We start from the raw sequence: 27,679 nt of genomic DNA on the forward strand, positions 1-27,679 counted from the left end.
ATCGATGACATTCTGATCTACTCCGCCACATGCGCCGCGCATGTGTCTCTAGTGCGTAAAGTGCTTGGGCGACTGTTGGAGCATGACCTGTACGTCAAGGCCGTGCGTAATTGGCCGACTCCGACCACGGTTAAGGAGGTGCAGTGGTTCTTAGGGTTTGCCCATTACTACTGGCGGTTTATCCGGGGCTTTGGGCAGGTGGCGGGGATTTGCTGGCTGTGGTAAGGGCCCTGAAAGTATGGAGACATTGGCTTGAGGGGGCGCAACACCCTTTTCTCATCTGGACTGACCACCGTAATCTGGAGTACATCTGGGCGGCGAGTAGACTGAACCCTCGTCAAGCTAGGTGGGCTATGTTTTTCACGAGATTCCAGTTTACCATCTCGTATATACCAGGTTCCCGTAACACTAAGGCCGACGCACTGTCTCGTCTCTACGACACCGAGGAACGGTCCATCGGCCCACTCCATTACTTCCGGCCTCCTGTCTGGTGGCACCGGTGGTCTGGGAGGTGGACGCGGACATCGAGCGAGCGTTACAGTCAGAACCTACTCCACCTCAGTGTCCCGCGGGTCGAAAGTACGTCCCGCTCGGCGTCCGCGATCGATTGATCAGGTGGTCGCACACGCTACCCTCCTCGGGTCATCCAGGGATTGAGCGGACGGTGCTGGATCTTAGAGGGAAGTACTGGTGGCCCACATTGGCGAAGGACGTGAGGTTCTATGTCTCCTCCTGTTCGGTGTGCGCCCAGTGTAAGGCTCCTAGACACCTGCCTAGAGGGAAACTACAGCCCCTCCCCGTTCCACAGCGGCCGTGGTCCCACCTGTCGGTGGATGTCCTCACCGATCTCCCGCCGTCTCATGGGAACACCACGATCCTGGTCGTTGTGGATCGGTTCTCTAAGTCCTGCCGTCTACTCCCTTTGCCCGGTCTTCTTACGGCCCTACAAACCGTGGAGGCCCTATTTACTCACGTCTTCCGGCACTACGGGGTACCTGAGGACATCGTCTCTGATCGGGGTCCCCAGTTTACGTCCCGGGTGTGGAGGGCGTTTATGGAGCGACTGGAGGTTTCGGTCAGTTTGACCTCAGGTTTTCACCCCGAGAGTAATGGGCAGGTGGAGAGAATTAATCAGGATGTGGGCAGGTTTTTGCGGTCTTATTGCCAGGACCGGCCGGTAGAGTGGGCAAGGTTCGTGCTATGGGCCGAGATGGCGCAGAAGTCTCTCCGCCATTCCTCTACCAACCTGTCACCCTTTCAGGTTGTGTTGGGTTACCAGCTGGTCCTGGTGCCCTGGCATCAGAGCCAGACTGAGGCTCCTGCGGTGGAAGACTGGGTGCAGCCCTCAAAGGAGACCTGGAGCACCGTCCAGGAATCCCTTAAACGGGCTGGTGGACGGCAAAAGGAGAGCGCTGACCGCCGCCGCAGTGAGGCCCCCGTGTTCACACCGGGGGACAGGGTCTGGCTCTCAACCCGGAACCTGCCCTGCCGGAAGTTGGGTCCGCGATTTGTGGGGCCATTTAAAGTCCTGAGGAGGATAAACAATGTGTGTTATAGGTTACAGCTCCCCTCTTATTACTGTATTAACCCCTCGTTCCATGTGTCTCTCCTCAGGCCGGTGGTAGCTGGTCCACTGCAGGACGTTGAGGTGCAGGAGGTCCCTCCGCCCCCCCTGGACATCGGGGGGGCCCCGGCGTACACAGTCCGTTCCATCTTGGACTCCATGCGCCGGGTAGGGGGCCTGCAGTACCTTGTGGACTGGGAAGGGTACGGTCCGGAGGAGAGGTGCTGGGTACCGGTGGAGGACATCCTGGACCCATCACTGTTGCGGGAGTTCCACAGCCTCCATCCGGATCGCCCTGCGCCTCGCCCTCTGGGTCGTCCTCGAGGCGGGAGCCGCGCGTCTGGGGGGGTACTGTCACAACGTCTACGGAGGGTGGCTCCTCTCCCCGTTCGGGCGGCGCTCGGCGGCTGCCACCGATCCCCTTTTCATTTTCGTTTGGTGATGTCTGTTTTGTGTGTCACCTGTTTGGAGTTAGTTCGTTAGTGGTATTTAGTCTGTCGTTCTAGGTTTAGGTTTGTGCGGGATTGTTTGTGTTTTCTGTCGTGGGGTTTGGGGATTTTTTTTCTCTGCTGTATTTAAGTGGCAAGGACGGTTTTCCCTGGGCTGTGTCCCGACTCTGTTCTGGCGTGTTTGCCCTATTTCGATTGCTTGTTCCCTACCTAGTGTTCAGGATTTTTTGACTTGGCATCTATTAAACGTGCTACACGTACCTTTGGTCTCCTGCGCCTGACTTCACCCCTCCTGCACATCTAGAGCATCCTGACAATCACATGGTCAGGAGGTACTAGTCATATACCACCTCAGGATTGAGTTTCAGAGTAACAATCGTGACATTGTCATACCATTGTCATACCACTGCAGCAATATATATATATATATACACACACAATTCCTTTTCTGAATATGGAATATAGAGCCTAGGCTACTGTTCATTATGAAGAGAAGAGGTGACATGCAGAAAATGACTTTCCTTCAGGAGCAACACAAAACTATTGATTGTATGACTATGGTAAAGTCTCCATGACGTACAGAAAACAGGAGGTGATATAAATGATGTACAGAAAAATATATATACAGGAGTCACTGTGGCCCCCAGGTCAGTGGGTATACTGTGGCCCTCAGGTCAGTGGGTATACTGTGGCCCTCAGGTCAGTGGGTATACTGTGGCCCTCAGGTCAGTGGGTATACTGTGGCCCTCAGGTCAGTGGGTATACTGTGGCCCTCAGGCCAGTGGGTATACTGTGGCCCTCAGGTCAGTGGGTATACTGTGGCCCTCAGGTCAGTGGGTATACTGTGGTCCTCAGGTCAGTGGGTATACTGTGGCCCTCAGGTCAGTGAGTATACTATGGCCCTCAGGTCAGTGGGTCAGTGGCCCTCAGGTCAGTGGGTATACTGTGGCCCTCAGGTCAGTGGGTATACTGTGGCCCTCAGGTCAGTGGGTAAACTGTGGCCCACAGACAATGACCTGGGGACAGACAGTGACAAATGACCGGACGCTCGCTGTCACTAAGACTGGTGGTGGTAATATTCTGTACACAGCCGCCGCATCTGTCCACACAAAGACACAGACACACACACAGACACAGACACACACACACGCACAGAAACACACAGACACACACACAGTGCATACTGTACTACTGAGTGCCCAACTGCAGTCAGCTAATACTATCCAAACACATAATCCAATTCAAAGTTGTGCTTTAAACCTAATCCTTCAAAATCCATGGAGGATTCTAAATTAGTAGACAACGTTCTACACTACTATTAGCTAGCCTGCATAAAATGCCTATTGGGGAAGTAATAGGAATCTATCTAGACAGCATGGTTCTATGTTCTTGCTCCATATTACAAAGTAAGACAAATGAGAGTTCAAAACTAGTGGAGGATGTGTACAACAGTGGAGGCTGCTGAGGGGAGGACAGCTCATAATAATGGCTGGAACGGAGAGAATTAAATGGAAACCATGTGTTTGATGTATTTGATATCATTCCACTGATACCGCTCCCACCATTACCACGAGCATGTCCTCCACAATTAAGGTGCCACCAACTTCCTGGGGTGTACAATACTGCTACTGCTACTACTACTACTGCTACTACTACTGCTGCTGCTACTCCTACTACTACTGCTACTACTACTACTACTGCAACTACTACTACTACTGCTGCTGCTGCTGCTGCTGCTGCTGCTGCTACTACTGCTACTGCTACAGCTCCTACTACTACTAATACTACTGATGCTACTACAACAACTACTACTACTACTACTGCTACTACTACTACTACTACTACTATTGTTACTACTACTACTGCTGCTGCTACTCCTACTACTACTGCTACTACTACTACTACTACTACTACTACTACTACTGCAACTACTACTACTACTACTACTGCTACTACTACTACTGCTGCTGCTACTCCTACTACTACTGCTACTACTACTACTACTGCAACTACTACTACTACTGCTGCTGCTGCTGCTGCTGCTGCTGCTACTACTGCTACTGCTACAGCTCCTACTACTACTAATACTACCGATGCTACTACAACAACTACTACTACTACTACTGCTACTACTACTACTACTACTACTATTGTTACTACTACTACTGCTGCTGCTACTCCTACTACTACTGCTACTACTACTACTACTACTACTACTACTACTGCAACTACTACTACTACTACTGCTGCTACTACTACTAAAACTACTACTACTGCTGCTACTACTACTACTGCTACTACTACTACTGCTACTACTACTACTACTACTGCTGCTGCTGCTATTTGTACTATAACTGCTGCTACTATTACTACTACTACTACTGCTGCTGCTGCTACTACTGCTGCTGCTACTACAACTACTGCTGCTACTACTATTAATAGTCTAGGCTTTATTTGGGAAGTAGTTGATCTAATCTAGATAAAATAGTTCTACGCCTATGCATTTTTCTCCATTTTGCAAAGTAAGGCAAATGACAGTTCAAAACTAGTCAAAAACATGTGCACTTCTACTTTAGTCCTGCGTATTCTTGAGCAGTAGTTAGTTCTAATCTAGATTGTACGGATCTATCATATGGTTAGATCCATACTGCAAAGTAAGGCAAAATTTGTAGGAAACTACTACTAGCTATTAGCCTATTCTGGGGACAGTGGTTAGCTGTACTAAAATGTAGATCGAACCGTAGCATACGTACTAAAGTAAGGCAAACATTTCACCTTGCGGAAAATGTCCTGTGGCTTCTCTCTCTCTCTCCTCTCTCTCTCTCTCTCTCTCTCTCTCTCTCTCTTGCTACCCCCCTCTGTCCTCTTCATCCCTACCTTCCTCTCTCTGCCAAGCAGAGCCACTCAGCACTTTTACCTCAGCTAGAGAAATCATCATGAGCCACCGTGGGGTACTCAAACACCAGCCAAGGGGGTACTTTGATATTCTCTCCCTGACAACCTAAGACCTGCGGATCTCCCAATGAGATGGGTGGAAACCACCGCAGATTTGGCAGAACGAGGAAGTATGTTAGTGGAACAGTTGAAGTGGAGGCGGCAAAGGAGGTGGGAGGGGAAGTTAGGGGAATTATTTATTACGAGAAGGTCTTACTACACTATACCCTACACTTCAGTGTGCCTTTAAGTGCAGTTGATTTGGAGCCGCCTTGGATTCCATTAGAAACATCCAGTCTTCATTCAACCTCATTCATATCAAGCCTCTATTCCCAGCACCCTTCAATTCCCATCCAATACCTCCAGAGATATATGGTTATAAAAATCTAATTGATTCTAATCACAGCAACGGGGAGTTCTTGTCAGTTTTTCTAATTTAATTACATCAGTTCACTACATCTCTCAATCTCTTTCTTGTTCTCTGTCTCTATTTCTCTGAGCAAACTTTTTTAAATTACTTTTCTGAGCCACATAGCTAATGAAAAATGTAGATGTCTTTGGTACTGACTGTCTGCAGAGGTATATGTGATGTGCGCATACAGTATAGAAATGTACACGGAGTATAATAAACATTAGGAACACCTTCCTAATATTGTGTTGCACCCCCCCCCCCCTCCCCCCTTGCCCTCAGAACAGCCTCAACTTGTCAGGCCATGGACTCTACAAGGCGTTGAAAGTGTTCCACAGGGATGCTGACCCATGTTGACTCCAATGCTTCCCACAGTTGTGTCAAGTTGGCTGGAAGTCCTTTGGGTGGTGGACAAATCTTGATACACACGGGAAACTTTTGAGAGTGAAAAACCCAGCAGCGTTGCAGTTCTTGACACAAACCGGTGTGCCTGGCATCTATTACCATACCCTGTTTAAAGGCATTTAAATATATTGTGTTTCCCATTCATCCTCTGAATGGCACACATACAGGACACAATCCATGTCTCAATTGTCTCAAGGTTTAAAAATTATTCTTTAACCTGTCTTCTCTCCTTCATCTACACTGGTTGAAGTGGATTTAACAAGCGACATCAATAAGGGATCATAGCTTTCACCGGGATTCACCTGGTCAGTCTACTGTATGTAACGGAAAGAGCATGTGTTCTTAATGTTTTGTACAGTCAGTGTATAAGGGTCTGTATGTGTCAGGGTTGGGGTCCATTTAAATTGAAGCCAGTCAATTCAGGAAGTGATTTCAATTTAAAATGCAGAAATGTAAAACCCTTTGAAATATATATCTTTCTAGTTTTTCATTTATTGAAAAGTGATTGCAAATAAATGCCCTTTATTCAATTATTTAATAGGAATTTCAGTTTACAGTACTTCCCTGGTATATGTGGTTGGAGGGACTGTAGTCTGTCTGTCTGTCTGTCTGTCTGTCTGTCTGTCTGTCTGTCTGTCTGTGCGCGTGGGCGCGTGCGTACTGTTTGTATGTGAATGAGTACTTATTTGAAATCTCAATTAACCCCTGTATTCTTATACTCGCCTTATAACAGTCCTTATGCCAGTCTTATACCAGTCTCATACCAGTCTTATAACACCTACCGTTCATGCCGTTGTAGATGCTCCTGTGATGCGGTGACAGCTCTTCAGCGGTGGCCGGTCTCTTCTGTACCTCTCTCCCAGGGCTGCCGAACTTCATGTGGTCTGGACTCCAACTATACTGGTGCCTGTGAGTCTCTGGACTGCCCCCGGCCGACATCACACAGCCCTTCTCATGGTGCTGGTGCTCTGGCGTCCCCAACCCTAGATGTGCCTGTCTGGGCTCTGGGCTTCCGCAGCAGCTTCCTCCCCCGATGCTCCCCCTGTGGTGCCTCTGGTAGAGCTCCCCAGCGCTGCCACCCTGACCCGACCCCAGGAGGTGCTGCTGTTTCTGGGAGAGAAGCAGGTCGGAGCCGTGGAGGTGGTGGTGCTTGGTGGAAGGGTGCTGGGTCTCGGGGCTCCGGCGTCCCACGTTGCGGCCGTACTTCTCGGGGCTGAGCCCCCGCATGGAGCGGCCGCTATGGGTGTGGTCGGGCACAGAGATGGAGCCGCAGCGGGGCCGGCAGAGCTGGGGCATGGCGTACGGATACTCCAGGCTGGTGCTACGGTGCCTGCCCTGGGGGTGAGGAGGTTCAGGGCTGGAGGGGATCTCACGTTCTCCACTCGCACTGCCAGCCCGGGGCTTTTGGAGATTCTCCGGGCTCCCAGTTCCACCGCCCCCGAGGCTACCGGCTTGTGTAGCCAGGTGGAGCTGCTTGTGGTGGGGGTGATCGGAGCTGTCGGCGCTCCCCGCGCTAGACGTACTACTCCCATCCCCCACGTCCCTCATCGACAACCCTGTCCCGGGGACCAGCAACAAACTACTCTGGCTATCGATAGAATTCCTACACCCTCCTGCCACCCCCACCACACAACCTCCTCCTCCTCCACCAACCCCCACCCCTCCACCAACTCCTCCTCCTCCTTTCTCCTCGTCGAGTAACAAACAGAGTTCTTTGAGATCCAGGTTCTCCCGGACCACCTCGTCTTGCCGCACCTCCAGCTCCTTGAGCTTCTGAAGGTACAACGTCACCTCCTTCCTCATGATGGAGGCACTGTAGCGCCCCAGTCGCTGCCACTCCCTGGACACCCGCTTGCCCTTCTGACGGTCGTCATCCAGGAAGCAACACAGGTCCCTCAGCTCCCGGTTGTCCTCCTGTAGTTTCTGGTTGATGTCCTGAGGAGAGGAGAGGGGATGAGAGGAGTGGAGTGGAGAAAGAGAGGTGAGACATGTTCATTAGTGCTATTTTATTCATTCACTCTTATCTAGGTCCTACTGGGGTAGAAATATCTTATTCGAGGGAACCTCGCTTTAATATCACGTCAATCAAAGACAGAGTCAAATAAAAATGAAAATCAGCTGCTCATAAACCTCTGTGTCACATAAATATGGATGTGAAAATGTTGAATGTAAGAGTGGTAGAGGGCAAATAGGCCGTGAGTGAGCTGAGAGAGGGAGCCAGGGAGGGAGGGCAAGCAAAGCACCAGCCCAGAACATACCTCTCTCTCTCTCTCATTTGCAACATGATGGCATCTTTGCCCAAAGTTCTCCACCTCCTCTAATTATCCATAATAACATACTCCTCAGACCCTCCAGCACGTGTAGTTTAATAAGGTACCATGGTGCTTCGGGCTGGGCTTTTGGGTCTGCTCTCTGAAGCAGCCAAGGATCCTTCCTCCATCCCCATGTGCTTCGTCTCAGTCGCTCCCATCTCATTTTAACGAATCTCAGAGTATTGGAGGAGGACGTTATAAATCAAGTCTATGTAGCTTGGAGAAATAATAAGATTATGCCAGGATTATTATTCCTAGTTACACTGCAACAAATAAGATTTGGGAGAGAGAAGTCATATATTTGGGGAGTTTAATGAGTATTCTGGGTTAAATAGGTTTACTCTTGTAGCCTAGCAGAATTTGTTGATGATATTCCAAGAGCAAGCACCAAGGTTGTGCCACAGGCCGACACACCAAAGCTTTTGCAAAGGAGATGAAGACTAAAGACAACAGGTGAGTGAGTGAGAAAGAGAGAAGAATGATGACACTATGCTTTCTGATGGAAGATGATGGATGCACACACAAGTAGGCACATGCACGCTCACAGACACATGCACAGGGAGAGGGAGAGAGATCTTGTAAAATGAAATGAACTTATATACATCCTGCCTCCATTTCATCATGTGGACAGCGGCGCCCTTTAAAGAACGCGCAAACTCAACCTCGAACACCCTCTCATGCTGTGCGCGCTCAGGTGCGCCAGTGCGGCCTACCCGCGGTTAACTATGATCTCATCTTTTTAGAAATGCCGTGCGCGCCCATTCCTCACCTTCAGCCCTCTTATCTCGTTCAAGTGCAGCTGGAGGCTGCGATTGACCTCGCGGATCAGATTGCTGTGGTCCAGTATCACGCTCATTTTATCGGCTTCAGACCGCCGGAGCCGTCGCACCAAATCGTCTTTGGTCCACTTGAGAAGGTCCTCGTCCGGTATGTTTGAGATGTCCTCCGCTGGACTTTCACTCTTTGTTATGGACAGCGAAAGCTGTGGCTGACTAGCTTTTTCCATCCCTACGGTTCCGTTGTCGGGAATACCGGCGACAACAGGCTTGAAATACAACTCAGAGGGCACAGACAGTCAACCTCCGCTCGCATCAGCCGCACAAGTCAAACTGATCCGGAATTAACGTTCGAAATCAAATCGCATAGTTGCCTGACCTCTCTCTGTGCTCACTTCAGCCCCCAAATGCAACAGCTGAGGACGCCGCCGACTCCCTAGTCCGACAGTGAAATATAGCCCTAGAAAAGGCTATGTGCAGCTATCTAACATCCCGAAACCCCGGCATGGACTATTTTTTTAGTTCATGCAAGTTTGCACCTGAATGCATCCACATTTAGTCTCTTCCGTCCTGAAGTGGAGAGAGCTTCGGCGGGTAGCGGGTTGCTGATGCGCATCTCCCGCCTCTTGTAGCTGTACAGTCCAATACATAAGGGAGGAGGAACCGCTGTAGCATCGCCAGGCAAGTGCACTGCGCGTGAATAGAGGGAGAGAGCGTGACTGCAGTGACTAGCAGAACCTCCCCTCTCTCTCTCTCTCTCTCTCTCTCTCTCTCTCTCTCTCTCTCTCTCTCTCTCTCTCTCTCTCTCTCTCTCTCTCTCTCTCTCTCTCTCTCCATCAAATGATGCGGGGTGATGGGTATGCTTTGGTACCCAGCGCCATCTACAGATCAAAAGCCATGGGCTACAGCATTTCGTCATCTTTATTATAGGCCTATAATAAATTCAGGACTTCATTTCCCATGATCCTCGTGTGCGTGCTTGTATCCTACGTCAAGGACACGAGGGCCAGAATATGTAGTAACACGTCATTCTACTGAAGTAGAGGAACACCGGCCGGGAGTTGCCCCATCAGATTCTTCGCTCTCTCATTCTGTTTGCGCGTCGGTATTTATCACCTACATGCTGATCCGATTTGATTTATTAGTCTAATATTTATTTACCTTCGTCTGGATTTCCAACCGGATCTGTATAAAAGGTATGGTTCTCCGTCTGATCTGCCTGCATCAATTTGATGAAAAGTGTCTAGCTAGGCCATTCTGTTTGCGTTTCCTTGGTGGTTAGTCCAGGAAAAAAGCCGACTAAAAACTGGGTTAGTCCGTTAGCAAGGCTGGCCTAGTTAACATCTGTATCGTTAATTTAACTTGCATGATCGTGTTTTATATCAACTTATCATGATATGTCGATGGCAGATTGACTTTAGAAACACTCCCGGAATTTGATAAAATGCTAACTGACGTTAGCCAACGTTACCTAAGATTTCAATTTTTCTAGCTAACGTCAACTAGAACCTGTCGCTAACTAGCTTGTTGCTACTACTAGCATCCGCCTCCTTTCAGGAAGGCATCTCTACCAGGGACGAGATCCTAAAATGTGATTTGTGATACCTGTCTAACCATTTAACTACTACAACAAGCTTGTAGCTAAATGTTGCCAAGATGATCATCATTTGGTTCCTAGTAATGGCCAGTAATAGCTAAGATGTGCCAGTATATAGCATAGCTAGAAGATACCGTTTTTAGTCTGTCCATGTAAGCACTCAGTTGTGTAATCAATGGATCAATGCTACTTCAAGTTCAGGGTCCTGTAGGTCAGCTGTCAATCACCTGGTAGAGTTGTTTGATGCAGAGGGTTCCCCTGAATGAGAGAGTGGAGAGGTGCGTGTGCGCGTTCATTTTTGTTCATATCTGAATAGATAGCTGAAGTGAACTAGGGTTTGGAACAGACAGTTCTGTCTTGATAAGTGTGTCAGAAGACCATCAAGCAGTGGTGGTCTGTTCCATAACATTACATGGAGTTACATTACAAGGAAACGTTTCATAACATTCCATAACTAGGGCCCTGTGTGTTGTGCAATCATGTGACATGCCTGTATTTTTACCTTTATTTAAAATGATAGTGTAGGGAATTATAGTACCATCTAAGCCGCAGTGAAATATGTTTTCTATCAAAATAAATATATTTTCAGCTGTTTGAAGCTGGTGTACAAAACCGAAAGTAAAAGATACCAAAAACAAAACTTAATGGGAAGCATAGAAATAGCGAAATAGAACAGATCTACCGCTTCTTAGACTTGCTTTCAATGAGAATGACAGATCTATAACTAACAATTCTATGTGAATTTGTTTGGGTCGCCTACCAAATTGCAGCTTTAATGCTTTTCCGTTGAACTCAAAATGACCCCTTTTCTTTTCATGTCAGATGTTCCAATGCCATCATCAGACAATTTATTTAATTTTTTGTGTATTTCTCATTTCTAGATAAGATCAGATTAAAAATGTACATGTCACATGATTGTGCAAAACACAGCATATGTCTGGACTTCCAAAGCTATAGAAATCTAAGGCATCTGGTTACTGCCGTTCATACCTACCGAGGCATATTTTTTTATTTTTTTTATTTCACCTTTATTTAACCAGGTAGGCAAGTTGAGAACAAGTTCTCATTTACAATTGCGACCTGGCCAATATAAAGCAAAGCAGTTCGACACATACAACAACACAGAGTTACACATGGAGTAAAACAAACATACAGTCAATAATACAGTAGAAAAATAAGTCTATATACAATGTGAGCAAATGAGGTGAGATAAGGGAGGTAAAGACAAAAAAAGTCCATGGTGGCGAAGTACATACAATATAGCAAGTAAAACACTGGAATGGTAGATTTGTAGTGGAAGAAAGTGCAAAGTAGAAATAGAAATAATAGGGTGCAAAGGAGCAAAAATAAATAAATACAGTAGGGGAAGGGGTAGTTGTTTGGGCTAAATTATAGATGGGCTATGTACAGGTGCAGTGATCTGTGAGCTGCTCTGACAGCTGGTGCTGAAAGCTAGTGAGGGAGATAAGTGTTTCCAGTTTCAGAGATTTTTGTAGTTCGTTCCAGTCATTGGCAGCAGAGAACTGGAAGGAGAGACGGCCAAAGAAGGAATTGGCTTTGGGGGTGACCAGAGAGATATACCTGCTGGAGCGCATGCTACAGGTCGGTGCTGCTATGGTGACCAGTGAGCGGAGATAAGGGGGGACTTTACCTAGCAGGGTCTTGTAGATGACCTGGAGCCAGTGGGTTTGGCGACGAGTATGAAGTGAGGGCCAGCCAACGTAAGCGTACAGGTCGCAGTGGTGGGTAGTATATGGGGCTTTGGTGACAAAACGGATGGCACTGTGATGGACTGCATCCAGTTTATTGAGTAGGGTATTGAAGGCTATTTTGTAAATGGCATCGCTGAAGTCGAGGATCAGTAGGATGGTCAGTTTTACGAGGGTATGTTTGGCAGCATGAGTGAAGGATGCTTTGTTGCGAAATAGGAAGCCGGTTCTAGATTTAATTTTGGATAGGAGATGTTTGATGTGAGTCTGGAAGGAGAGCTTACAGTCTAACCAGACACCTAGGTATTTGTAGTTGTCCACATATTCTAAGTCAGAACCGTCCAGAGTAGTGATGCTGGACGGGCGGGCAGGTGCAGGCAGCGATCGGTTGAAGAGCATGCATTTAGTTTTACTTGTATTTAGGAGCAGTTGGAGGCCCCGGAAGGAGAGTTGTATGGCAATGAAGCTTGTCTGGAGGTTAGTTAACACAGTGTCCAAAGAAGGGCCAGAAGTATACAGAATGGTGTCGTCTGCGTAGAGGTGGATCAGAGACTCACCAGCAGTAAGAGCGACATCATTGATGTTTTTCAGAGAAAAGAGTTGGCCCAAGAATTGAACCCTGTGGCACCCCTATAGAGCCTACCAGAGGCCCAGACAACAGCCATCCGATTTGACACATTGATCTCTATCAGAGAAGTAGTTGGTGAACCAGGCGAGGCAATCATTTGAGAAACCAAGGCTATTGAGTCTGCCGATGAGGATGTGGTGATTGACAGCATATAAGCCCAAGTCTCACTCATCCCAGAAATGTTACGTAGTTGAAATAGGTGTGACCAATATTTGCGTAGGATTCAAAATTAGCCCAAGAATTCTTAAGTATCAAAACATGCCAAACAGGTTTTGATGACGAACATCATCGTCATCCATATTCCACATAGGCCTCCACCTATGAATTTGGAACAAAGAAATGAAAAGATTGAAAATTGAGAGTAGCTCACACCGAACTCCAGACTCAAACAGCTCTCAGAGAAGCTAAGACAGACTACCTGTCCTTAGCTAGTTTAGCTATCGGACTAACTTCTATTTATTTATTTATTTATTTAACCAGACGAGTTTGTTAAGAATCTCTTCGCTTTCTTTCCCATTGAAGTTGCCATGGCGACATACCAGGAGTTTATCCAACAGAATGAGGATCGGGACGGCGTGCGTTTTAGCTGGAACCTGTGGCCCTCGAGCAGGCTGGAAGCTACCCGGCTGGTAGTGCCTGTCTCCTGCCTCTTCACCCCACTCAAGGAGAGGCCAGACCTGCCGCCGGTGCAGTACGAACCGGTCCTCTGTAGCAGGGCCAACTGCAAGGCCGTACTAAACCCGCTATGGTGAGTATTTGAGGAGTGGAGGGGAATGTTGTAGTTTTAGGCTGAGTGAGTGTTTTTAATGGTTGCTTGTTGAGTGTTTGCTTTGTTGACGTTTTTACAAGCACTTAGCTAAAAGCCAAGCTATGTCCAGCGACTTGCATGGCATCTCTTTGTTTTCATCTTCAGCATTTTATTCTTCTGAGAACTTACGTCTCGGGTGAAGGGAAGAGTAGGAGAAGAAAGGGGTCATCAACTAAGTGTTTAATATATTTTGGAATGCTTAGGTATCACTCAGGGACAGGTGTGGTGGGTCAACCCTATCCACACTTTAACAATCCAATCTACATGCGCTCTAGAAGCGCTAAAAGCCTTAGGCTAGGTGACAGGTTTGTTTGACTGCTGCTGTACACTGTATCCAAGTAGCTCTGTCTTTTCCCCCCCTTTGTAGCCAAGTTGACTACAGAGCCAAAATATGGGCGTGCAACTTCTGCTTCCAAAGAAACCCAGTGAGTACACCACAATGGACTAAACTGAGCTGTAGGCCCAAACACTATTCCACCATAGAATACCGAGGCGCATAATGTACCATTTAGACCTATAATAATAGCCATATCTGTAGGCGGCCTACCTACATTCCTGTGTTTACACTAGTCATATTCCACAAAGGAACACAGCTGGTGGTAATAGGAATATCTTTAAAGTGGCCCATCTACATTCCTTTATCTAGTGAAGCTGCTAGCTAACCACTTTTGTCTTCTCGTTCTCTCCTTCACAGTTCCCTCCATCATACGCCGGCATATCGGACGTAAACCAGCCGGCTGAGCTCATGCCACAGTTCTCAACCATTGAGTACATAGTGCAGGTAAACCCTTAAAGTTCTGCATACAGATCTCTGAACTTTGCACCTAGACACTGTGTTCTGTACACGCGCCTGGCTTTGTAGTTGTGCGTCTCCATCCACAAAAATGCTTCATCAAATATGAATGTTTCTTTAATCGTCAAGTTGAGTTACCAGCCACAAAGAATGTACTGGAAAATGTACACACCACATGACATTACCATCACTTTTAAGTTCATAATTTCTTTAGACAGTCTTCGTCTTTGATGTTTATTGTAATGGACGTTGTCAATTTACAAAGTGACATCGGGTTACAAAAGTCACTTGACCACAAAGTGTATCACATGTCATGTGACACCATCCCAACATGGAAGAACTCAAAACACTTCAACATAGAAAAACCATGTCAACTCAAAACTAAAGACCCAGCACTTTGTTTCTGTAAAATAACCTCTCCAATCCCGTCTCTGCCACCAATGTAGCGCGGCCCCTCGAACCCGCTCATCTTCCTGTACGTGGTGGACACGTGTCTGGAGGAGGAGGACCTGCAGGCCCTGAAGGAGTCCCTGCAGATGTCCCTGTCCCTGCTGCCCCCCAACGCCCTGGTAGGCCTCATCACCTTCGGACGCATGGTGCAGGTCCACGAGCTGAGCTGCGAGGGCATTGCAAAGAGCTACGTGTTCAGAGGAACCAAGGAGCTTTCCTCCAAACAGATCCAGGTCAGTCAGTAACTGTTACATACGGCAAGGCAAATAGTCTTGAAAATGTATTCATTCGTTTTGGGAAAAGGTCTGGATTAGTTGTACTAAGATGACTGTAGGCTATATTTATGACAACAACCGCTGGCCGCATTAAATGTTTCACAGACCGCATTTGGCCCGAGGGCCGTATGTTTGAGACCTCTGATCTAGGTCATAGTCTGCTTTGTCCATAGAATAGGATCTTTGTTGTGGTCGTTTGTCATATGATCATGTCTAGGTGTCCTTGTATCAATTCGAAATTAAATGACAATAAAACAGTAGAATGGGGACAGGATACAGGTCAAAGACAGCCAGGTGTCACAAGATAGAATAAGAAGATATGATTGGCTCTTTGGGATGGTTCTGAATGACATAGAATGGGTCTATGCCACTACAGGGTTGTGTTTCATACAGAATAAAAGCCCTAGGGTCCTAACAGCCAGAAACGGAGCGTTAGGCCTATACAGAATACAGCCGACAGGGAGCACTCCCTTAGTCTGTCATGTAATATTCAAAAACATTGTCAGAGGTACTTTGAAATACAGTGCTGTATAAATACAGTGTTGTATATGATATGGTGTACAGTCAAAGCGTTAGGCCTATATAGAATACAGTCAGGAGACTGGCCAGGACAAGCAAATCTCTTAGGCTGCCTTGCGATATTCCACAATACCGTTGTTGAAAGTCCATGAGAACTCATAGCTCTCTTTCTCTCTTTCAGGAGATGCTAGGCCTGACGAACCCAGCGGCATCTGGGCCTCAGGGTCGTCCCGTGGCCCCTCAGGATCCAGCCGTCACCTGTAGGTTCCTGCAGCCGGTCCATAAGGTAGACATGAACCTGACAGACCTGTTGGGAGAGCTGCAGAGAGATCCCTGGCCTGTACCACAGGGGAAGAGACCACTGCGGTCTACTGGAATAGCACTGTCCATCGCCGTGGGCGTGCTGGAGGTAATAACAGTTACACACGCTTACACAAACACACAGTCCTATGTACACATTTTGTGCGGTGTACAAATAACCTGATTCTATGTAGTCAACATAGACAACTGACCTTCAAGACAACTGAACTTTACCCTCTGACATGTCACAGGTTTCAACTAACCTTTCACACACACTCACTCTCTCTCTCACTGACATTCTCTTCAGTTAGGTCTGCCAATAGTACCACTCGTACTTTCTTAGGTCAAAGGTCAGCTTCTTTCTTTTTGCCTTATTGCTTTCTCTCTCTCTCCACTATCCTCTATTCCTCTCTCTAGTAACACAAGTAACATGCTGTAGGTACGTGTTAGAACAGCTATGTTCCCTGCTGTCCTGTCCTCTGGTGCTGATGTCTATTGATAATGTAATGATTAGAGAAAATCATCTGAAGTCTTAACTTCATCCATTCTGATGGTTCTAACGATGAACTTCTCCTTAAGGTGCTTTTGGGAAACCGGCCTCTGGTCTGCATGGTAACTTAATAGGAATGCGTTTCTTGAAGGGATTATCGGTAGTTTGGTGAATCCTTACTGTGACTGAGGGAGCATTTGCATACAATTTCACTGTCAAATCACTTGGGCTGAAACACATGTTATGTCACTGTAACGAGGAAATGATTCCGATTAGAGTAATTAACACAACGCTTAGCGTATGTTTTCCCTTCATGTAATACACAGTATATCCAGTGTTCTGTTTGGGACACTCATTTGTGTACGGGTTGGTGGTCACTAGAATTGATAGTGATTGTTGTCATATCTGTTGATGGTGATGCCAGACTGGAGGTACAAGGACACAGGACACCGGTTGTTAATGTATTCTGGGGACACTGTGATTCTGTAGCGGCTGATGTTGTGACTTCCTACAAGCCTCTCAGCGGGTGTTTGCAGAACATTGGCGCTGTGAGATTAGAATGTAGGGGTTACAGAAAGACAGCCATTTTCTCTGCTTCTGTTCTGGAGGTGTCTCCCTGTTCCGACTTATAAAACCGACGTGATTTAGATTGCTGTTATCAACGATCGCTGTCGTTATTGTTCATCTGGAAATTCACAATACATTCAGTTATATCAGACTACAGTTATCAACGATCGCTGTCGTTATTGTTCATCTGGAAATTCACAATACATTCAGTTATATCAGACTACAGTTATATCAGACTACAGTTATATCAGACTACAGTTATATCAGACTACAGTTAAATCAGACTACAGTTATATCAGACTACAATAACCTAGTGGCAGCTTCTGTCTTGGCAGTCACATCTCAGTCAGAAATACCATATTTATGGTTGAATTAATCAACTAAATAAATCAAATCTGGACCATACTGACCATCGGCACCATCTTTCCACCCCCAGGGTACGTTTCCCAACACGGGGGCCCGTGTGATGATGTTCACGGGCGGACCCCCCACCCAGGGCCCCGGTATGGTGGTGGGAGACGAACTCAAGACCCCCATCCGCTCCTGGCATGACATCACCAAGGACAACGCACGGCATCTGAAGAAAGCCACCAAGGTCAGTCCAAGAGTAACAGAATGGATGGCGTAGAATGGATAGCGTAGAATGGATGGCGTAGAATGGATGGCGTAGAATGGATGGCGTAGAATGGATGGCGTAGAATGGATGGCGTAGAATGGATGGCGTAGAATGGATGGCGTAGAATGGATGGCGTAGAATGGATGGTTTATTGTCCATGTTGTACATGGACACTGTGAAAAAGAAAACCAACCCGCATACAAGTTATGTTGTAAAAGTCGTTGTTTTGTAGCTGTTTGTCCTTAGTGGGCTAGTTTTTAAGAGTTAAAGCTAGAATCTTTAATTGGTGGAACTGCCACGTCCGTTTGCGATATAACAACAATAGAAGTTACTGGAAACAACGAACACCTATTTTTCTCCTCGGACATCATTGCACGCACGATAGAACACAATATGTGGTGCAATTCAAAGGAGGTTGGTGGCACCTTAATTGGGGAGGACGGGCTCGTTGTAATGGCTGGAATGCTTTAGGTAGAATGGTATCAAATACATCAACAAATGGTTTCCATGTGTTTGATGCCCTTCCCTTCTCTCCATTCCAGACATTATTATGAGCCTTCCTCCCCTTTGTAGCCTCCACTGGTGCAATTTTGTTTTACCATGCTGCGCGATACTCCTTAGCTCGGCAACAAAAACAATAACAATGGTGTTGGGGCGGCTAGTGGCACTGTTTCCCTCTACTGCGGATTCCATCTTTAAGACTACGCTAGTTTTTAGAGCGAAGATAGATGAAACAACTTAAGCGATTTTTATCTTAATATAGTTTAGCTTAATTATTTTCTTTCACTCACATCAAGCTCTCACGATGTGTCAAATATTTCGCTCAAGTTTGCGCTCTCTTCTCTCTCCATACCTCTTCTGTTGAGGTATGTTCATGGACACCAATGCTCCAAAGAGTTCTCAAGGTGCTACACAGCACTGTTTGTATGTGTTGCAAACTGTTCCCTTGTTTTGTTTTATTCAGTACTACGAAGCCTTGGCGAACCGTGCGGCAGTGAACGGCCACAGTATTGACATCTACGCTTGTGCCTTGGATCAGACCGGACTTCTAGAGATGAAGTGTTTATCCAACCTCACTGGGTTAGTACCAGTCTCAGACTACCTACGACTGACCTGTATCCTGTCTTCACCCGATTCCCATAGTTGTGCTGAATACCTCATGTCCCTGGTGATTGAGAACTGTCTACTGAAGCTTTTATTTTATCTGAATAAGAAATACCTTTGTACATTCGATAGAATGACTTTTCCAGAGACTTCATCCTCACTAGCTCATTGACTTTTCGTTTGTATTTATATTCGAATTTTGCAGCTGAATATTCATGTTTTTTTCCCTCGGTTTCCCTCCTCTCAGAGGTCACATAGCGATGGGCGACTCCTTCAACACCTCTCTGTTCAAGCAGACCTTCCAGAGGGTCTTCAGTAAGGACTACAACGGAGAGTTTCGCATGGCCTTCGGAGGCACGCTGGAAGTCAAGACGTCCAGGGAGCTGAAGGTATCGGGGGCCATCGGGCCCTGTGTCTCCCTCAACGCTAAGGGACCGTGTATATCAGAAAACGTGAGTCTTTCAGGCGCATACAGAATCCAAATAGGGTTAAAAAAAACAAATCCAGAAACGGTCCCAAAATTCCCAGCTTTTCCAGAATTTCAGGAATGTTTTGCGGAATTGTTCAACCTTATATTCTAATAGCATTTTCCCCTCTGGAAGTGTTTTCCATTGACTTCAATGGCTCTGTCTCTGTTACAGGAGGTAGGTGTTGGAGGAACAACCCAGTGGAAAATCTGCAGTCTCAGTCCCTCCACTACGTTGGCCTTGTACTTCGAGGTCGTCAATCAGGTAAACACACTCCCTTTGATCAAACACATCTCATTTGTTCCTCATTTCATCCTTACTCAAAGTAGTCATTGATTTGGGTCGACCAAACCAATGTAATGTGACAATTCATCATTCTCACCTCAGTGATTACTTAGGACATGGTTTTTAGTATTCAAACAGGATGTTTAGTAATATTAAATGTACTCCTATCCTAACGATTGTAGTTATATATTCTCCGTGCAGCACAACGCCCCAATCCCTCAGGGTGGTAGAGGAGCGGTCCAGTTTGTCACCCAGTACCAACACTCCAACACCCAGAGGAGGATCAGGGTTACCACCGTCGCCAGGAAGTAAGTCTTCTCTCTCGCTTTGAAATTGTAAACAGGAAGTGGGTTTGCAGAACTGCTACATCGTTCTTGACGGCAGTATGACTGAACTGACAGCCCTTACATATTTGCAAGAGTCTGCATTTTGTACACGTCGCATAATCTGAAAACAAGGCTCTCCAAAGTCTATCAGCATATCGGTTGTGCTACCAGGGGTAGCAAAACCCTAGACCACTGTTATTCTAACTTCCGCGACGCGTATAAGGCCCTCACCCGCCCTCCCTTTGGAAAAGCTGACCACGCCTCCATTTTGTTGCTCCCAGCCTATAGACAGAAACTAAAACAGGAAGCTCCCACCCTCAGGTCTGTTCAACGCTGGTCCGACCAATCGGATTCCACGCTTCAAGATTGCTTCGATCACGTGGACTGGGATATGTTCCGCATTGCTGCGAACAACAACATTGACGAATACGCTGACTCGGTGTGCGAGTTCATTAACAAGTGCATCGGTGATGTCGTACCAACAGCGTCTATTAAAACATTCCCCAACCAGAAACCGTGGATTGATGGCAGCATTCGCGCAAAACTGAATGCGCGAACCACTGCTTTTAATCGGGGCAAAGTGACCGGAAACATGACCGAATACAAACAGTGTAGCTATTCCCTCCGCAAGGCAATCAAACAAGCTAAGCGTCAGTATAGAGACAAAGTGGAGTCGCAATTCAACGGCTCAGACACGAGAGGTATGTGGCAGGGTCTACAGTCAATAACAGACTACAAAAGAAAAACCAGCCCCGTCGTGGATCACGATGCCTTGCTCCCAGACAGACTAAACACTGTATTGTCCTCGCTTTGAGGACAATACAGTGCCACTGACAAGGCCCGCTACCAAAACCTGCGGGCTCTCCTTCACTGCAGCCAACGTGAGTAAAACATTTAAACGTGTTAACCCTCGCAAGGCTGCCGGCCCAGACGGCATCCCCAGCCACGTCCTCAGAGCATGCGCAGACCAGCTGGCTGGTGTGTTTACAGACATATTCAATCTCTCCTTATCCCAGTCTGCTGTCCCCACATGTTTCAAGAGGGCCACCATTGTTCTTGTTCCCAAGAAAGCAAAGGTAACTGAGCTAAATGACAACCGTCCCGTAGCACTCACTTCCGTCATCATGAAGAGCTTTGAGAGACTAGTTAAGGACCATATCACCTCCACCCTACCTGACACCCTAGACCCACTCCAATTTGCTTACCGACCCAGTAGGTCCACAGACGACGCAATCGCCATCACACTGCACACTGCCCTAACCCATCTGGACAAGAGGAATACCTATGTAAGAATGCTGTTCATCGACTACAGCTCAGCATTTAACACCATAGTACCCTCCAAACTCGTCATTAAGCTCGAGACCCTGGGTCTCGACCCCGCCCTGTGCAACTGGGTCCTGGACTTCCTGACGGGCCGCCCCCAGGTGGTGAGGGTCGGTAACAACATCTCCACCCCGCTGATCCTCAACACTGGGTCCCCACAAGGGTGCGTTCTCAGCCCTGCACGCATCCAACTCAATCATCAAGTTTGCAGACGACACTACAGTGGTAGGCTTGATTACCAATGACGAGACTGCCTACAGGAAGGAGGTGAGGGCCCTCGGAGTGTGGTGTCAGGAAAATAACCTCGCACTCAATGTCAACAAAACAAAAGAGATTATCGTGGACTTCAGGAAACAGCAGAGGGAGCAGCCCCACTTCTACATTGACGGGACAGTAGTGGAGAAGGTGGAGAGTTTGAAGTTCCTCGGCGTACACATCACGGACAAACTGAAATGGTCCACCCACACAGACAGCGTGGTGAAGGCGGCGCAGCAGCGCCTCTTCAACCTCAGGAGGCTGAAGAAATTTGGCTTGTCACCAAAAACACTCACAAACTTTTACAGATGCACAATCGAGAGCATCCTGTCGGGCTGTATCACCGCCTGGTACGGCAGCTGCTCCACCCATAACCGGAAGGCTCTCCAGAGGGTAGTGAGGTCTGCACAACGCATCACCGGGTGCAAACTACCTGCCCTCCAGGACACCTACACCACCCGATGTCACAGGAAGGCCAAAAAGATCATCAAGGACAACAACCACCCGAGCCACTGCCTGTTCACCCCGCTATCATCCAGAAGGAGAGGTCAGTACAGGTGCATCAAAGCTGGGACCGAGAGACTGAAAAACAGCTTCTATCTCAAGGCCATCAGACTGTTAAACAGCCATCACTAACATTGAGTGGCTGCTGCCAACATACTGACTCAACTTGAGCCACTTTAATAATGGGAAAATTGATATAATCAATTTATCACTTGCCACTTTATATTAGATAATGTTTACATAACCTACATTATTAATCTCATATGTATATACTGTACGCCATACCATCTACTGCATCTTGCCATCTTGATGTATTAGATGTATCACTAGCCACTTTAAACAATGCCATTTTATATGTTTTCATAACCTACATTACTCATCTCATGTATATACTGTACTCTATACCATCTATTGCATCTTGCCTGCGCCGTTCGGCCATCACTCATTTATATATTTGTATGTACATATTCTTATTCATTCCTTTACACTTGTGTGTACTATTTAGTTGTGGAATTGGTAGATTACTTGTTAGATATTACTGCATGGTCGGAACTAGAAGCACAAGCATTTCGCTACAGTTGCATTAACACCTGCTAACCATGTGTATGTGACAAATAAAATTTGATTTGATTCTCACATTGTCTTTAAGCAGTGAGTTACCACAAAGTGAATGTTGGCCATACAAATGAGAATGTTGACATTCGCCCTATCCTGTTAAATGACTGGAAGTGGACGTGCGTCAGTCTTGCTCTGCCCCTAACCTGTCCACTCCCTCTTTCTCCCTCCATCCAGTTGGGCCGACGCCCAGTCCCAGATCCAGCACATCGAGTCATCCTTCGACCAGGAGGCGTCGGCGGTCATCATGGCCAGGCTGGGCGTGTTCAGGGCCGAGTCGGAAGAGGGGCCGGACGTCCTGCGCTGGCTGGACAGACAGCTCATTCGCCTGGTGAGTGACAGCTAGGCTGACCAATGTGTGACAGGCTTTGTAATGTCACTGGGCATTGGTCCCACCTTGGCTATTCCAAGAGAGTAGCCTGTTGTTCTTCACATAGCTGAATGCATGTAGGAGTTGTGGGTGATTGTAGATAGAAGAATCCTTTGTATTCTTGTGTCCTTGTTCTTATTCATTGTAGAAGAATGTAGAAAGGAGCTGTCTGGAATGTGAAGCAGTATGACGCGAATACTAATTCATTGACAGTTTAAATCCCTCTATGACGTTTCGGAAGTTGTGTTGTATACCTAAACTAAAGTAGCACCACTTAACGGAAGTCTTAAGGTATGTGTTGATGCCTTAGTTCAAGACGCTGACGTTTGTCTTGTCTCCTTGGTTACAGTGTCAGAAGTTCGGTCAGTTCAACAAAGATGACCCCACCTCCTTCAAGCTCTCGGAGTCCCTCTCACTCTACCCACAGGTAAGACTGACACCTAGTGGTACACTCTGGAACTACACGAGCTGTTCAATAAGAGCCCTTCAATACAATCCTTCTAATAGAGTAGAACGAATAGATTTAACTAGCTCGTCGAGATCTGAATTATTACTTGAGTATATACATGCTTACCTCTAACTTTAGCAAAAAAATAAGATATTTATGTCAAATGGGATATATGTACATGAAAAACTAGTCAACGCCTGTATCCTAACACCACCCAGCACAGAAGCAGAGAAACATGTGTAATTGGCCTTCTCTGACAACTGTTAACACCAGCCAGAGGCTTGTATGACGTTGAAACCAAAGGCAGTGACTTTGTCAGTTGCTACAGAATCACACAATAGCGTGTCCTTGTACCTCCAGTCTGGCTTCAACCACTGTCAACAGAGAGGAGTTGAATCCATAACACACAGCACTGTGTCTAGTGGCCGTCTGTGTCTGAGCACTGTGTCTGTGTCTAGTGGCCGTCAACCCGAACAGAACACTGAAAAATCATGTTTATTACAGAAATGGAAAATATATAAATATTCTAAACATTGTGTTAATCACTCTAAACTGAACGTTAACTTCATTCATCTTAAATATTCCCATTGCACAGATACTCATAACTTCCACTTAGTTTAGTTGACCTCAGTGGGATATGTACAGGAACATTTGATGATGCTAGAAGCAATATCCCAAATATAAAAAATATATAATTCGCTAATATATTTTTTTTAAAGCATATTTCATTATAATGGTTATAATAATGTGTCTGTCCTCCCTCTAGTTTATGTTCCACCTGCGCCGGTCGCCGTTCCTGCAGGTGTTCAACAACAGCCCAGATGAGTGTTCCTACTACAGACACCACTTTGTCCAGCAGGACCTGACCCAGTCTCTCATCATGATCCAGCCCATCCTGTACTCCTACTCTTTCCACGGACCGCCAGAGGTCAGACTCCTACCAAATACTATGGACACACACTGTCACACACTCTTCTCTATATAGTGTACTAGATGGCGGCGAAAGACCTGGTCGACCAGTTTCTAGCTCCTAGAAAACTTTGCAGTATTTAAAAAAAATGTTATTTCTTAATTTTAATTTTCAGCATTTGTGTGTGTTAGGTATTACTGCACTGTCGGAGCTAGAAACATAAGCATTTCGCTGAACCTGCAATAACATCTGCAAAATGTGTACGCGGCCAATCAATTATTAAATATTGAATTGAATTCTAATCAACTTTCTTAGTTATTTGTTTTCCAATCTACTCTGGTGTTATAAAACCATTCTATATATTAGATAAATAGGTCACATTTCCCTAAGGGCAAATTAGTTTAGTCAAATATTCACATGCTCAATGAGTTCCACACTACCTTTCTGTTACGTGAATTAAGTTATCAATGTTCTTAAACCGAACTTCAATTAAACTACGCAGTCTGCCCCCCAGAGGGTGTAAGATTCTGGTTGAATGAAGCAGACGGAGAGCCAGCTTACAATTGGTCAGAATGTTTATTTACGAGAGCTCTAAAATCCATACAATGCACACAGCCTTTTATACTACACATTTCGTCATACAAATGAACTTACATCAGTAGAGAACTTATCTCCTTATCTTTTGCCAGCCTAGCCGTTTTCGGGCAGTTGTTCCCCTCCCTAACTTAGGGAGGCCCATTTTCCTGTTCCTCTCACAAGGTCGTCTTATCAACTCTGCCCTGTTCATTTTGAAATAGTAACAGTGTCTTACTCACACACAGTATTGGAATATAGTTTTTAACACATTATTATAGCCTTATAATTTCGAATACATTTCAACAGGTGATATGGTTTCTGAGTGAAATCATTTAGTCAAACCTTTTAATCATATCATTTCCATTACAATGTTTCTGTTAAAAAACTGGATGTGAGACTTATCCTGTTGTGTCCCATCTGTCTGTTCTACAGCCTGTTCTCCTGGACAGTGGCAGTATTCTCCCAGACCGCATCCTCCTCATGGACACCTTCTTCCAGCTGGTCATCTACCATGGAGAGGTGAGAGGTCACACAGGAAAACAACGGCGCTGGTGCTCTAATGCTAGTTATTAGTAGCTGGAACACCACTACTGTGCTATAATAATAATTATTATTATTTATAATTATTTCCTAGCATCTCAAACTGAACATCATTATATAGAGCATAAACAACAATGTAAATCACTATCAATATTACAACAAGAAACAAGACGTGTGTATCTACCTGCATGATGGGATACATATTAGTAGATTCACTATCATCCACTATGTCCTATCATCCACTATGTCCTATCATCCACTATGTCCTATCATCCACTATGTCCTATCATCCACTATGTCCTATCATCCACTATGTCCTATCATCCACTATGTTCTATCATCCACTATTCTCAACATGTTAGAGATTTTTCTCACAAACGACAAAAAAGAGATTAGCTGGCACAACTAACACAAACACACAACATCCTACCATGACATTAGCCCTGGTCTATACGACTAACACCAACACACAACATCCTACCATGACATTAGCCCTGGTCTATACGACTAACACCAACACACAACATCCTACCATGACAATAGCCCTGGTCTATACAACTAACACCAACACACAACATCCTACCATGACAATAGCCCTGGTCTATACGACTAACACCAACACACAACATCCTACCATGACAATAACCCTGTTGTATCTCTATCTCTCCACCAGACCATCGCCCAGTGGCGTAAGGCGGGTTACCAGGAGCAGCCAGAGTACGAGAACTTCAAGCATCTACTGGTAGCACCCGTGGATGACGCCCAAGAGATCCTGCAGACCCGCTTCCCCATGCCCCGGTACATCGACACAGAGCACGGAGGGTCCCAGGCCCGCTTCCTCCTGTCCAAGGTCAACCCCTCCCAGACACACAACAACCTCTACTCTTGGGGACAGGTAATACAATGTTCAATTCATTCATTCTTCAAAACGTAAACAGAACCAGTTTTTATGTACAATAACAGCTGTGGACTTGATTTGGAAATAGGTGATGTCAGTTTGAGTTTCATCATGGGGAGTCAATTGTATTTTTCTTAAAGGAATTCTAGTCTTACAAGTGGTAGAGCTTCATGCACCATCTGTCTCTATTCTGTTGGCCATTTTGAATGTGATCCAACTGAAGGAAGCTTTACTCTAGCGTTTCACCATACTCATCACATTTCTGTCTCTTCTCATAGGAGACTGGAGCCCCCATCCTCACAGATGACGTCAGTCTACAGGTGTTCATGGACCACTTGAAGAAGCTGGCCGTGTCGAGCGCCGCTTAAATTCCCAGTCCCGGGACCAAAGTGATAGCCTCGTAACCAGACCGACATGCCCACCGTTCTATTTCACTTCACGGTACGTCTGGCTTACGAGGCTACCAAAGTGAAGGATGTGAAAGGAGAGAGGGATGAGAAGGAAAGAGAGAGACGTTCCTGTATTAATACAGGGACCTAGTAATATGTTCTTTCCCCACGTATGACCTATGATGCTTTCAAATCCTCTAAGGTATTATCATTCCTGCTTTAAGTTTCCGGAATTTTGCTTCCCTAAAATTGTGATTGACGTGAACTTCTCCCCCATACTGGAAAAGCCTTACTGCACCTCAGTTGTAGCCTGGTCCCAGATCAGTTTTTCATGCCTTGACAATGACCGTAGGAGTTGGCTTATACAGCACAAACAGATCTGGTACCAGGCATCCTCAGTTGAGCCTTTTGGGGATATTTATCACCGTTCTTACATTCCATCTCACCTTTTTATAATAATAATTTGGCTAATGATTATAATTGGTTTACTTGTTTGTCTGTCTGTGGTAAGGCATGTAGCTACTGTAGTAGTTTGGTCAATGATTACTGCTCGAGACGCTTTAAATAGTTTTATGTTCTTGATAACGTCCTATAGTTTATTTTTTTCCATTAAATTTCCCCTAAATAATGATTAATTTAAATAATGTTCTGATGAAACTGTCAATCTCTCCTTGTAGTGCTACTGTTTTCCTTTAGAATACAGAAAGACTGGAAGTTCAATGAAAAATGTTATTATTGTATTAAACAAAACCCCTATTTTTTTTTTCTAACACATCTTTTACATAGTCTAGTCCACTGACTACTTTTTCCACATATCCGTTTTCGCACCATCTGACATTTTGTACTACTTAACCCCAAAACCCATCGTCACTGTTCTTTCACTCGCCTACTCTTGTCTGTTCCTGATGTTAACACTTGTACTTACTGTAAAAAAGGGAACGTAACTGATTTAGTCTGACTGATTTGTTTCTTAATGCTATGCATATAAAGTATGTCAAGACAACCTTATTCACCGGCTATGTTTTTTATGTTTCCCTCATTATTGTTTTTATATGGGTTTCTATGTCA

At 45.9% G+C, this 27,679-nt stretch overlaps 2 protein-coding genes across 2 annotated transcripts in view; one reads left to right on the forward strand and one right to left on the reverse strand.

Moving 5' to 3' along the window:
- Positions 1–9,531, reverse strand: part of LOC115147270 (coiled-coil domain-containing protein 85A) — a 38,212-nt gene extending 28,681 nt beyond the window's left edge. Inside the window, exons 1-2 of the mRNA XM_029689419.1 lie at positions 8,843–9,531; positions 6,544–7,696 (exon numbers count right to left, since the gene is read on the reverse strand). Of these exons, the coding sequence (XP_029545279.1) occupies positions 6,544–7,696; positions 8,843–9,079 (1,390 nt within the window). The 5' untranslated portion in view covers positions 9,080–9,531. The remainder of the gene's footprint in view (positions 1–6,543; positions 7,697–8,842) is intronic.
- A 343-nt stretch (positions 9,532–9,874) lies between these two features.
- LOC115147271 (protein transport protein Sec23A) lies at positions 9,875–27,619 on the forward strand. The gene is made up of 17 exons (XM_029689420.1): positions 9,875–10,045; positions 13,306–13,531; positions 13,959–14,016; positions 14,286–14,372; positions 14,831–15,067; positions 15,810–16,037; positions 17,422–17,580; positions 18,566–18,681; positions 18,953–19,157; positions 19,347–19,436; positions 19,659–19,765; positions 22,658–22,811; positions 23,200–23,277; positions 24,065–24,226; positions 25,217–25,303; positions 25,998–26,219; positions 26,501–27,619. Exons 2-17 carry the CDS (start codon positions 13,311–13,313, stop codon positions 26,588–26,590), a joined length of 2,301 nt encoding a protein of 766 aa, XP_029545280.1. The 5' UTR covers positions 9,875–10,045; positions 13,306–13,310; the 3' UTR covers positions 26,591–27,619.
- Positions 27,620–27,679: the final 60 nt, after the last annotated feature.

The sequence above is a fragment of the Salmo trutta genome, chromosome 14 (genome assembly GCF_901001165.1).
Source record: "Salmo trutta chromosome 14, fSalTru1.1, whole genome shotgun sequence".
Classification (NCBI taxonomy): domain Eukaryota; kingdom Metazoa; phylum Chordata; class Actinopteri; order Salmoniformes; family Salmonidae; genus Salmo; species Salmo trutta.

What these genes read in the sequence shown, in the direction of transcription:
- LOC115147271 (XM_029689420.1), top strand. Translation starts at nt 13,311, where the DNA reads ATGGCGACATACCAGGAGTTTATCCAACAGAATGAGGATCGGGACGGC. An exon ending in TTTCCTCCAAACAGATCCAG is followed by an intron (nt 15,068 to 15,809) that starts GTCAGTCAGTAA and finishes TCTCTCTTTCAG; the next exon opens with GAGATGCTAGGCCTGACGAA. An exon ending in ATCTGAAGAAAGCCACCAAG is followed by an intron (nt 17,581 to 18,565) that starts GTCAGTCCAAGA and finishes TGTTTTATTCAG; the next exon opens with TACTACGAAGCCTTGGCGAA.